This window comes from Xiphophorus maculatus, chromosome 21, assembly GCF_002775205.1.
Source record: "Xiphophorus maculatus strain JP 163 A chromosome 21, X_maculatus-5.0-male, whole genome shotgun sequence".
Taxonomy (NCBI): domain Eukaryota; kingdom Metazoa; phylum Chordata; class Actinopteri; order Cyprinodontiformes; family Poeciliidae; genus Xiphophorus; species Xiphophorus maculatus.
In genome coordinates, this window is record NC_036463.1 from 13,285,504 (window position 1) to 13,298,853 (window position 13,350).

At 39.1% G+C, this 13,350-nt stretch overlaps 1 protein-coding gene across 4 annotated transcripts in view; it reads right to left on the reverse strand.

The window, feature by feature from the left end:
- The window catches only part of mtrr (5-methyltetrahydrofolate-homocysteine methyltransferase reductase), a 34,353-nt gene that overhangs the window by 11,102 nt on the left and 9,901 nt on the right, over window positions 1-13,350 (reverse strand). For all 4 annotated transcript variants that reach the window (XM_023325838.1, XM_023325836.1, XM_023325837.1 and 1 more), the window contains 4 exons: window positions 11,120-11,162; window positions 8,644-8,812; window positions 8,121-8,239; window positions 1,363-1,455 (listed from right to left, as the gene is read on the reverse strand). In XM_023325838.1, the coding sequence (XP_023181606.1) occupies window positions 1,363-1,455; window positions 8,121-8,239; window positions 8,644-8,812; window positions 11,120-11,162 (424 nt within the window). The remainder of the gene's footprint in view (window positions 1-1,362; window positions 1,456-8,120; window positions 8,240-8,643; window positions 8,813-11,119; window positions 11,163-13,350) is intronic.

Sequence of the window (13,350 nt, forward strand, 5' to 3'; positions counted from 1 at the left end):
AGCGCACCTTTGGTAAAATCTCACCATTTATGTCATAGTAATGAATTAAACCAAGAACTTTCCCATCAATGAACAAAAGAGCTTGTGATTTACTCCAGCTTCTTTAACTCTCAAATGGTTAGTAAATACTAAATCACTTCAAGAGTGGCTTTCAACAACCGCAGTACAAGCTATAAAGAACGCTGACACCCAACATTAGTTACTCAGTTACACATGCAGAAGACGTGCAGCACACATTAGCATTCTTTTGGAGTGGGCCTTGTGTCCAGATGACAAATTAGAGCCCGATGCCGTCTCCACTTTTACGTTCTGTTTGGTCTCCCGCAGCATCAGGGGAAATCTTTCTATTTTCCGCCACCCTCTACTTGCTAACTTTATCTATAGCTGTAGTGGTGATGAGAAGGGATTGTGGCTTTAGTTGTTTGTTTTTTTTGTTATATAAATAACTTCTGGCCAGTACTACAACAAGAAAATCAAAGTGAACTGAAAACGAAAGTTGTAAAAAACCAAAACACAGCAAAAAATTGTCAGTTTCAGAACATGAAATGTCTTGCTTTTGCTTTACATAAAAACAGAAAAGACACGTGTATAACATTTCCCCGTCTTATGTCCACAAGCTTCAGTGTATTTTGTTAAGATCTGATGTTATAGGCCAAAACAATGTGGTGTATTATTGTGAATAGGAAATATAAGGATATATTTGTGTTAAAATAAAATTTTACACTTGAAAACCATAGAAGAGTTGCATGAATATATATTCTTCCCATTGGAATTCATCCACCATCTATTGCTCCAGAATGAAGACTTTTGGGGGGGAAAAGATCTCTGTCAGCTGCTTTGTTCATTTACAAACTGTAGTTCTGGTGTTTCTTCAGTGCAAAATTAGGTTCATTGTCCTTAGAAGGTGAAGCTCTGCCAAATTCTCAGGTCTTCCAAAGCCTCTAAAAGCTTTTCTTATGCAATTCTTCTGTTTTTAGTTTGTCTTCCCACCAATTTTGGCCAGTTTCTCTTCCCATACTGTAGAAGTATGTTTCAGTGTGTGACAGAGAGGTCAGGGTGATGTGAAGTGTTACATTTTCAATACACACGACACCAAGGTAAAAGAAAAATACATTTGGTTTTATACTACCAGAGCAGTTTCTTCTCTGGTGCTGTGTCGCTCTATTTAGCTTTACCTTCATTCAACTATGGCATCTTTTTTCCACTATTTTATTAAACCTTAATCAAATTCATCCTCATACATCTAAGTAAAACCTTCAGAATAATTGAGGTGGAAGAAACTGATTTCAAACAACAGCTGCACATATGTGACTAGACAGAGAAGCTAACCAACACAGAATATGTTGGGTATGTTCAGCTTACCTGAACAGGTAGTCTTTGTTCCTGTAGCGACAACCAAAGAACAGCCAGGTTTCACCAAACTTGGCCTCGGGGTTTTCCTTCTTCTCCTCCTCTCTGAAAGTCAAACACCGGATGTTAGCAGTCAATCAATACAAGCAGGCAACCAGGCCAGATGGAAGAGAGAGAGAGTCCTTCCTCGCACTAGAGGTTAAAGAAGAGGAGCGACACAATTACTGACACAATTATTATTTTGCTGTCACAAACCGGCTGTAGTGACAGCAAAATGAGAGCCACAATTGCTTCAAATGAGGAAATGAGCATGTGTGCAGAAGTGAGGACATTATACTGCACTTATGACTACATTTCATCCAAACACAATAAATGTCTTTCAGAATGAAAACAGGGCATCGTCAGTGTGTGTTTTTGTCCACCTGTCCCCAAAAAGTGTTTCCTTTGGAGTTTGGCAAACCTCCCACATTCCCCTGTAGACCACACTGCACCACAAAGCAGCTATGAAGATGTGGTTATCTGTGCCACACACCTGCTGCTGTGGTGACAGCTCTCTCCCAGATAACAGCTAACCCCAAATCTTTCATGATGCGATTAGTTGGCTGAAAGTCCACGGAACTTATCTTTGTCTGCTACCCTTTCTGTGGATAGCTGAAATGACCATCTATGGAGATCGGCTGAGCCCGTTTTCCTTCCCTGCTGCATCCCTTTTGCCTGATATCCATTTAGTGGCAAACACAAAGTGAACCGATTCTGCTTCTCCGCTTTTTGACACAAAGAAATCCGATTACTTTATGTAGTCATGATTCGCATTGTATTTCTTTAAACTAAATAAATAAGCATTAGATATCATACTAACTTTAAATCCCATCCTTTTTCATGGGTGAGTTGGTACAATCCAGCACACCCCAGCTCACAATGGGTTGTATTATTTGGACATTTTAAAGCCAAGGACGGGAAAGGCAAAATGAACAGAATAGGAATCAGTTTTTCAGTGTTAAAAACGTGCTGCGTCTCTATCATGGACCAATGTTGTAAGCAAAAATTTAAAAACCATTGACGGGATTGCAGGAGGAGGCTACTCAGATCCTGCAAAATCAGCAGCAGAGACATGCAAACATAAACTGGATCCCAGGGAGATTTTCAAGCAAAATCTGAGAGTAAACTCTTTAAATGGAGTTGTCAATCAGCAATGTACGCAGTAAAATTGATCAATCAGTTCATATTTTCTTCATAAAGTGTACATTTTCGACTGCATCTATTTTGATTCATTCATCAAAACGTTGCTCTTTTATTTACGTATGCATGTATTTATGCTGATATATGACAAACTGATTGAAGTGAAAATAATAACAACAGTACAGTGGTATGTAGTCAGTAATCTGCAGTAAATCTGAGTAAATATAAACTGTATATCTTGAGGGAACATTGAACACCGGACATGATTTTCTGTCTACGACCAAGTTTAGATGAACAATAATTACATAAATTACATTTTTTAGAAAAATGAACAGATGAATCAATTGCTAGTCAAGGCCAGACACTAATTAGCTTGAAAGGAAAAAGCAAATCAATACAAAGCTATGATTGTGAATACCGCAGCGAAAGTTTTCTCCTGTTAATTAAATACAAAGTGAACTGGTGAATTAGAAATCCTTTTGTTTGAACTATATGTTGTTGCATGAGGCTGTGTAGCAAAGCTGTGTGGCTGATTTGATCGGGACGCTCAGATCCTATCCATTAGCATCCTGGACGAGATTCTTCTGATCTGCCAACGGCCTCAAGTAAACTCATTTTAGTGGGCTCGTCACTCTCTCTCTCCATCCTCTCGCCGCCCGCCCTAAAGGGATCAATACCAATATGAAAAACCTGGGTTCCATTCTGAGTAGACCACACCGGCGCCTTTCCCTGAATACAAATCACATCACATCACATAGCCGCGCTATAACAGCCTGCAATACGATCCCGAGGGGAAAGGCGGCATCCGCGGAGAACTCCATTTGGGGTCTAAATCAGCTCCATTCAGATGATCAGCGGGGGGCAGGGGAGAGGGTGGAACTGCGAAGGAAGCTGAGGTTAAGACTTGGTAAACATCAGAATCATTTCATATCTTTCATCTTTATCTTTGCAGCTCCATGAGGGTAGATCTGAGTGGCGGTGTTCATTTAAAAAACAAACAAACCCCAAATACATCAGCTCAGAGAAAGTACACAGCACAATTACTCCAATACACAGTCAGCCTTTTTTTTTATAGCGAAATGACTGTTCAGAATGATTAATGGAAGATAAATATCTGCTCATACAAACTGTCATACTAAATTTGTGAGAGATGGCTGCTGGCAGGCACAACCAGCACTACGCTTGTCTGATGTTTTGTCTTTCAAAAGATGGGGCTTTTAAATGCTGCTAACAAGATAAAAGCTTAATTCTTGCTACAAGACTTTCGTTTGGTTGTTTTTGCTCATAGCTAAGTAGATACAATAATAAAAATAATAATTATTATAATAAAAATAACAAAAACAGCGATCAATACAAGATGACTGAGAGTGAGGGGCGGGGGCATCATTGTAATTTCCCGGTACGCCCCAAGTGAGCCTCTGACCTTTGGAGACTCTTCTCTCACTTGTTACCAGCGCTCTTTACTTGTACAAAGTACTTTTGAAAACGGCCATTGATTAACAGTGGGGGCGGGAAAATAAAGGAGAGGCAGGAAGATCGAAGCGTTCCTGTGTTGTTTTGTTGCCAAACAGGACCCGCCTCGTGCCTGCAGGCTAGATACGGCGCCCCGCTGACAAACCGCCGATTGTTATCTCCTATCGGAGAGCGACGGCGCTGGCGGCTGGCGAGGCTTTGTTTGGAAAGCTCGGGTTAGACGCTGCGACAATGCCACGCCATGACAGGTTTATATAATCCTCGAGGACGATCTGGAGCTAGCAGGCAGAGAGGATAAGAGAGACGGCAGAGGAGGAGAAGGAAAGGACAGTTGAGCTGATGAATCGATTTTGCAGGGTTTTTGTTGTAGAAGCAAAGAGCTTCTTGAGAGAAAAAGAAAAAAAAAGATCAATAAAGGAAATTTAATAAAATAAAAACTGAAGTTTCTTGGAAGAATTTGATGAAGGACTGTGCATTGTATTATGAAACAAATCCCTCTACAGGCAATTGATGCCTGAGTACCCTGCTTTAATAAATGGCCTACATGTGTATTTTTGTCTAACATTACAAAGAGCAATAGTTGCCCCCCGGAATAAGACATAAATAAGACTGGAAAACCACAGAGCGCTGTGCTTCTTTCTAGTCGAGCCTCTCTAAAGGTGTGGTCCATTCAGGACTGAAACGTGCGCCGTCTACATTTTCTTCTGCATCCCAGCGGCTCCTCCACCACCTTACCCCAGATGACCAGTCATCCATTCTGAGCCTTCCTGCCATAGACAATCCGTCAAACCACTGCCGTGTCACCTCTCAGAGCAATCTCACACTGATGCAGACCTGCCACAACACAGCAGACGTCGCTGGGATTTAGAGACAATTGGAGCTGACTGGGGCGCAACCTCATTTACACAAAGCCACCCACGACTTAGACATGTCAGTCTGACTAAAGAAGAGCAGTGGGGGAAAAAAAAGGCTTAGTCTGCTCTCTGACAAGACACAGCAGCTGTGGTTAAATGCATGAACATCAGCTCAGATAGAGAGGCGTCTGTCAAACTGAAGCTACCTGACAGGTCCAGCTCATGCGGTTTTGAGCTACAGTGCTAGGCAAAAGTATTCATAACCAGTGGTTTAAGCCATTCAGAAACCAAACTAACACTGAATCTGTACACTTTCACTTGGCAAAACACAGCGATGGCAGCGTCATTATGTGTGGACCCTTTCCTTCACCTCTTTACAGTAAAAAAAATAATAAAAAGGCTATAATTTTCTTCCGACTGCATAAAGGCTCCCACACACTTCATTAAAAACCGAATAGTCAACACACCGTCACATGGTCGCGGACTGTTTGTATTCGCGTTTGAACAGAGCTCAGTACCAGGGCTTGGTGTCAAGTCTGGCAGGTAGATGCCTCTCTTTTGTCGTGGGTCTAAGTCAATGAGTCTATTTTGGCACTTCGGATGAAGTACGTTGTGGCCTTCACTGTGGACTATTTTGTGTTGGTCTATCACATCAAATCCCAATGAAATACACTGAAGTTTGTAATTTGCTAGTAGTTAGGGAAATAAACAAGAGGTATGAACACTTTTTGCTTTTGAGTAAACATCAATTTTAACTTCAAGCAAAATTTCACGTTTACCTTTAAATCAATGAGCTCCTCAACCTGAGCAAGTGTTGGTTTAACTAATTAGTAAGAACCTACTGTACTTGCATTCTACTTGGCTGACAGCCAGTATTGTCACACCACATAGTCAGCAATTACAAGCAGTGATTTAAGCCATTAACACAGCCATCACCTTCTGGACTTTTTATTCTCGAATCAATAACACCCCACGCGCTGCTTTGAATCCTCATTCTTTATTACAGGAGTCATAAACATGCCCATCTGAGTACGACAGATTTACTCCTGCAGGAACGAGGACCGCATCCGGAATAATCCCCAACGTGATCGCAGCCCTCGCTTCTAGATTTACAACTTACGTGATGTGGACTTTTATAAGCGCTGTGTTGCGTCACATCTAATTGTGTCTGCAGGTTACTTCAAAATATGCAAGATGATGTGCACTTAATACTACTTCAACATGGTGAATATTCATAACGGGGAGCACATTTTTAGCAGGGATGAGTACATGTCACTGTCTGCACCACTTTGACTTGACATGAACATTTTTACCAGCTTACAGCAGGTGTTAATTTTGTAACAAACAACTGTGACAAGTTTCAAGTGCATTATGTATTGCTCTTGACGAGGACACTTTCAAAGTAGAGATCTGAAAATAGTGCATTATTTCACAGTGGCAGGCAAAGTTTAAGCGTCCCAATTATAATTCCTTTAACTATGAACAGATAATTAGAAGGACTGCCCTCTAAATGGTCTACTGATGGGTAAAAAATGGAAAAGTCTTCTAAGCACTTCAAAGGTTCAATTATTTTGTTCATTTTATAATTGTAGAAGGAAAGATACTTAAGTTCTGAGATGGCTTTTAACATCATCTGTGCTTCGCGGGATTGTTAGAACTACGGCTTGTTCAAAGTTACTTTAAAGAAAAAAAAAACATTTTGTATCACTGGGGCTTCTTAAATTACAATAAGCAGCCACTAGACGGTTAAAACTGTGCATTTAAATGGTTCTTTTTCCAAAATGTAATGATAATGCAACAAATGGCTTGATTGAATATCATTGTGAATTCATTGAGGATTTTCTCTCAAAAATTCTATACAATTGCTAAAACAGGTATTAAACGTGTCAATGTTTCCAATATATCTATTAGCATGAAGTTCATATGAGATGCTGGCATGAAACCTAAGTAATCTACACATACAAAGCAATCAAAACAACACAAATAAAGTTATAGGTGAAACTCTGGAATAACAAAGAGAATAAATATAATTTGAGCATGTGAAGGAAATTGTTGGTCCAGAAAGCCAAGAGACCATCTGAAATCTGTCAGCATTTAGAAGCATCCGTGCTACGAGCACAAGCCAGTAACAGGTGGTTTAATATTAACTGATGGCCAATAAAAGGGTTTGTCATCACCAAACCATTACACAGAGGGGCATCACTCGTAAAGGCAAAGAGACCTAAGCAGAAAGGTATTACTGTTCCAAAACATAAACAGAGGCATTTCTAAACATCTAAATATTTCAGTGGGTGGAACTGGAGCCATTATTCGGAAGTGAAAAGAACATAATTTTACCATAAACCAGGTGCTTCTTGCAAGATTTATAACAGAAGAGCCAAAAGAATAATCAAAAGACTTGTCCAAGACCCAAGGAGCACTTACAGAGAGCTTCAGCAAGACATGCTGACGATAATGATGAAAAATAAAAACTGTAATCTTGGCATTAGTGATTACAGAACAGAAGCGTGATATTTAGTACTGTCTATATTGTAATTATATGACTTTGTACAGTGTATGTATGTAGGATATATAGGGACTTTCAATGCAAGTTTCAAATCAATCGCCTCATGGCCAAATTGAGTGTCTGAAACCTTCTGACCGACTGCAAAAAAGAAAAAAAAGTTTCAAGGAAGTCTTTCTCATACATAGAGGTGTGAAGTAACACCAACACAAAATGGATCATCACGGAAAAATCAACAACAGCAAAGCTTTAATGCCATCTTAGTGAGTCACAGGTTTGACAAATGTACCCAAGAACCCAGATATATTTAAAAACTAGAACTGGCTGCTCACTGAAGCTAAGAAGATTTACTCTTTGAGAAACTATTTATTTTAAATAAAATAGTAACAAGGTGACTTTGGTTTTGTATTGTAGCCAGTAATAAAAATTAAAAAAAACATTTCATTAACCAAAAAAAAAAAACATTTAACAGGAAGTTTATGGGAGAAGATTATATATACCGGTAATCTGGGAAAAAGATGGGGGTAGCAACAAAACTAAATTTAGCAACAAAAAAAAATGTGAAAGATTTCTGAAGAGTAATGAATGCAACTCCCTTATTCTTTTATAGCAAGGTAAACCAGTGAAAGGAATCTTAAAGGAGAACTGATTTGGTTAGGTTGCCGGCAATCTTGTTGTTGCAAAGTGACATTACAACTTCAATCAGTCGGTCTGGCACTCAACCTGTTCATGCATTGAACTAGCCATCAAGCTGGTCATACCTTTGCTGAAGGAAGCCTATAAAAGGAGCCACTCCAGTTCCAGGTCCAATCATAATGAAGGGCAGCGAAGGGTCAGAGGGAGGTCGAAAGGAGCAGCTGGGTCTCAAACTCACATGAATCTGAGGTCAGAAAGCATTACAAATCATTTAAAATAATGAGCTTCATTACAACAGTGCTGTAAAGCCACTTTGGGCCCAGCAATTCTAATAATTGATCTACTCATTATTCTAAAATGCTCTAATGAGAAAATGTGTGATTTAGCTAGAATCCATTGAGTCGGCAATTTCTTCTTTTTAATTAGCTGCACACAAGTAGTCCAAAGCGGATTGTTTCTGCCTGTTACCCTGAAGAGTTTCCAAAGCAGAACATGTGTATTAAATAGAGCTTAAATCCAAGCCGACACATTTCAGGAGGAAGGAAGCTTTGAACTTCAACAGGACTTGAGCACTTCATCAGCTGATGTGGGCACTTAGAGATGATTTAGATGTAATTTCAGTCTTATTCTCTCCTGGAAAATGATTACCTTTGGCAGAGCCAGTTCAGCCTTCTCAGGGAAAACCAGGCCAGGATTGACGAGGTCAAACAGCCAGCCGGTGCACAAGCCTCGCCTGCCTGTGGGCCTCCCAGAGCACGCTGGGAACTCAACCACGTTGAAGACAAAACGCAGCTTTTCCGGATGCCTGAGATGGGAACTGCAGGAATGAACCCAGAGAGGATAGGACAAGGAAACAGAGAGGAAGTACAGTGAGTGATTGCATAAGGCATAAATATAGAAAACAATGGGCAAACAGAAAAAGAGACATTAGAAAATAAGGTAAAAAACAGAGAATGAAAGGAAGGAAAAGAGAAAAATCTTCATGAACAGCCAATAGCACAGTATATCAATAAAAGGCTAATAAGAGTTGCCTGTTTATCTATAAATGTAAAGTTTAAATCATTAAAATTTTGAAACTAATCAGAATTTTTTTTTCCTTGCCGTTTTTTTAATCAAATGCAAAAATTGCCACATTGTTCTAACTAAAAGTTATATTTATAAATAAAATAACTATAAACATTCTGATTAAAATAGGACTAGAAAAAAATATTTCATACACAAGTAATATTTTGTAGAGTTTATTTTGGGCGACGAATCAATAAAATTCCATCAGCCATTTCTTGACTGACACAGAAATGTATCAGTCAATTTAAATTTACCACAAATGTTGGACAATTCCATATAAATGCTCACTAAATATGTTGCATATATTTCTTACAGAGGGAATATGTAGCCGTCTCACTATTTGTTTAAATATTGGAGGCTGTAAGGTAGGCATTTATTTTATCAACAAGTCCTTATAATCAGGATCAGTGGGCAGGATTTCCACTGCTCTGGTTAATATCTAGTTAACAAGCAGCGCAGGTTAACCAATCGGATGTTAAGAGTGTATCTAAGCAACTGCAGAGGCACATTATATTTCATACTATTCAATATTTTATTATATTTCCTGGCGCAGTGAAGCAAATGAAGCATGAAATAAACACTGAAAAATGTATACATAATTTTAACATTCAATGACTTTTAATACAACTGAAAATATGTTTCTTGAATTACTTAATGTAACAGTGAAAGCACTTTTATTAATATTTATCAACCCATCTACCCACGTTCTATTTAATATCAAGATACAGTCCTGGGAGAAATATGCATACCCTTTTTTAAACTCTAGGCTTTAATGTATCCTGTATGGCCCTTGGGTCTCGGGGTGCACACTGTACACCCCAAAGCAACTCCAAGTGTTGCTTTGAAAACTTGGAGTTTAAACTAAATAACTACTGTACCTAAGAAAGAGCAGATCATTCATACATTAAATCCCCAGTTGCTTTATTTTTTTTTCCAGGGCTGTTTATTGCTATTTTCTATCAAAAAACATAAATGTATTACCATTTACACATTTTCCCCAGAATTAGTTGGGCTACCCTATATTCTTTGCAGCCTGGCACCAGCAAATGTGACCATAATTGTAAATGTTTCTGCTTGCCTGGCTTCAGTAAATGTGTCTCTACCGCCTCTGTGTTCTCATCCCTGCTGCTGGTTACAGCACTATGTGCTCCTCTCATCCTTCACTTTCCAGTTCCTGTGGGCCACTGGAGACCTCTATTGACCACAGCATCAATAATGCAAGTCTCTAATGTCTGTGCACCATCTGATAAACTACAGCCACCCTCTCTCCTGTCCGTTCTCCGCCTCGCCACACAAACACACACATACCCATGCATAAATACGCAGCCAAAGTGCGAGACTAATGAGAGCAGTTGGGAAGTTCTGACATTGCATTAGACGCTGCTGTTCCACATGAGCTTTAAAGCAAGCCTAATAGGCAGTAGCTTGAAAGGACAAGCAAATCAATGACGAGCTAAGTGAGGCTAAAAGAAGGAATGCTCGACCTATTTAAGCTAAGCACAACTGGCTAAAGGCTATGCAATATTTAAAGTCCAATCAGTTGTGTAGGGGAAAAAAAAGATCTCCACAAACACCCATCAGATCCATGGAAATCTGCAACAAGTATTGCTGTTTCTGCATGGCACCATACATCTCCTATGAATGCGTCATGGGTGTATGAATGCGTCTACATTTCATAATGCATTTTATCACAATATAAATTCAAACTCTGAGCTTATGGCCTAATAATAATACATAAACTTGAAGATTTACTGACCAACCATAATCCACTTCAATATAATAAGGCTAACGGGTTGAAGGGACCAAACAATTCAATTCTTTTTCCTAAATTATCACAGCTGTTGCAGGGACCCCTAATCTTCCCTGTTTGTGGAGCCTGAAAATACCCAGAAGAAATAAGAAAAAAAAAGTAATTCCCCACAATCCGTCAGAGCAAAATAAGACACACACTTATGGACATGTGTTATTCCAGATAAAAACTGGTAAAAACTGGATGTCAGGGTACAACTGCATACAAATAGAACAAACTTGTTTTGTTGTTTTTTTTCTGTCAACTTACCTTGCTGCTGAATAAGGCCTGGGCTGCAGTTTTGGCAAAAGCTCTGAAAGGCAAGCAAAAATGTCAATCATCTTGTTGTCTTGCTAAGATCTTGTTACACCCATGACAGAGCAGAGGGGAGGAGGGAAAAAGAGATATGTGAAAGTCACCGTGGTCCACTGAGACATCCTGCCTATACCAATCTATCCTCAATAACCCCCCATCCACCCACCCAGGTTACGGTCTTGTTTCTGGGACATATTTCTATATTTATGAAATTACAAACTCAGGGTTATAGAATCCCAGGTGTCCAGATGTGGAGCCAGTAGGAAACAGATTGCTTATGCACAGCTTATTTCAATGCCAGGCATGAAGGTGCCCTTTTTAAGGTAATGCGCGTGACGAGGTGTCGGAGAAAATCAGGAAAAGTACGAGATATTTCTGACCCTGTAGCAACAGCGCAGGGTTTCCAAGCAGCGACCTGCGCCGCTCATTAGACACGCAAGAAGGCGGCAGGTTGAGAGTTATGTGACGCACTATCGCCACATTCGCTCGCGTTTTAGTTGGAGCTGCCTGATGGATGACGGAGGAATGAGTAAATTTGCTGCAAATGTAACCAGCTGAGGTTTTACAATAACACATTTTTCTGCTAAATTGCTCACAAAGACAGAACAGCTGCACTGAATTTGTTCCCCCATCTCTTTCTGGGTTCATCCAACGTTTGGGAGGCTCAAAGTGCCTGAGAAGCAGCTCTGCCGTTTGACATCCATTTGTCCCTTTGACTAAATATCTCTGCTTTCCAAAAACAGAGAAAGCAGAAGTTCGAGAAGCAAAGTGAGTAGCAAAGCAGTCAATATATCAGTGTTAACGATCAGCACAAAGATTTTAGAGTTAGAGGACTGACTGTATTTGGCTTCAGTGAAAAAGAAAAAAACAGAAGTATTTCAAAGTAGCAGGAGATTTGTTGCCACATTTCTGTGGAAATGGCCTACAAAATGTAATAAAGTTCCAGCATAAACTGACATGAAAAGAATATCTTATTTAAAATGCAACCAAATAAATGCTTGTGAAAACTCTATGCTGGTGGATAAAACACAGCAGAGACTGAAGCTTTCTTATTTTGGGACAGAAAAAAAATTCCCTAATGCACAGAAAAGATAAACAAAATGCACCAAGAACTCTGGCTGGTCTTGCCTCTTCTGTAATCGATGTGTTTGTAGCACTGAAGCAAATCCAAGCGAATCAGTTCTGAATAAAATGTTAAGAAATAATTAGGACTAAGCCAAAGCAAGATGGATTACAAACAATCAATGATGCCTTTTAAAGTTTTTACACCATAAAAACAAAATACAGTTAACTATGTATAACATTTGAAAAAAAAAAATCATATTTTATTTCATGTTCCATCCCAAAACTTGAAGGTGTTTGTGGGAATTTAATTGGAGAGATCCACACATAGTAGTGCACGATTTTCAACTAGAAGAAATATTCGAGATGTAAACTAATAAAAATCTGAAAAGTGTGGGCTCTAACCAGTTTCTCTGTTAATTTTGAAAAAAAATGTTTTAAAAACATACATAAAAGGTCCTTCTATGTATTTTCAAGCGATGGCTTGTACAGTGCTTTAAACTTTGCCTGACTAAGATCTATCTGGAGTGGTTCTTGATTTTCTGGATGCTGTGTGTTCACTCCAGCATGATGAACAGCTGTACATTGAAAATAAACTGCACAAACTTGAACTGAATTGATTTAAGAGTATCAGAGTAAATAGGACTGCAAATAAATAAAAAAACACACTTTATTTGAAAAAAGAAAATAAAACACCTGAAAACAATATGTCCTTTTTCTTCCACTTCACAAAAGTTTCAAGGGTAATAAGTAATTTTACTGCACACTGTCAAAGTAACAACAAAGCAAAACTAGATATTTTTGGACAATACGTCTGATCCAGTTCTTTCCGTCAGTGAAAGCTCACACCTCTCCATCAGAAGGTGTATCATGTACCTTAACACAATCCCATACAAGTGCACAGCGCTCCAGTTGCTGCCTTTCTATCACTGAGTGACAGGACATGTCTGAAGCAGAACAAAATCAATCCATCATCTTGCAGTCCTGCGACACGATGATACCTCTCTTCCACTCGAAAGATGTCTATCTTCAAAAACTTTCTGAGACAAAACTTTTTTTTTCTTCTTTTTTTTTTTAGCAGTAAGTGGCTACAGAGCACATTTTGAACTATCCACTTGAGAGAA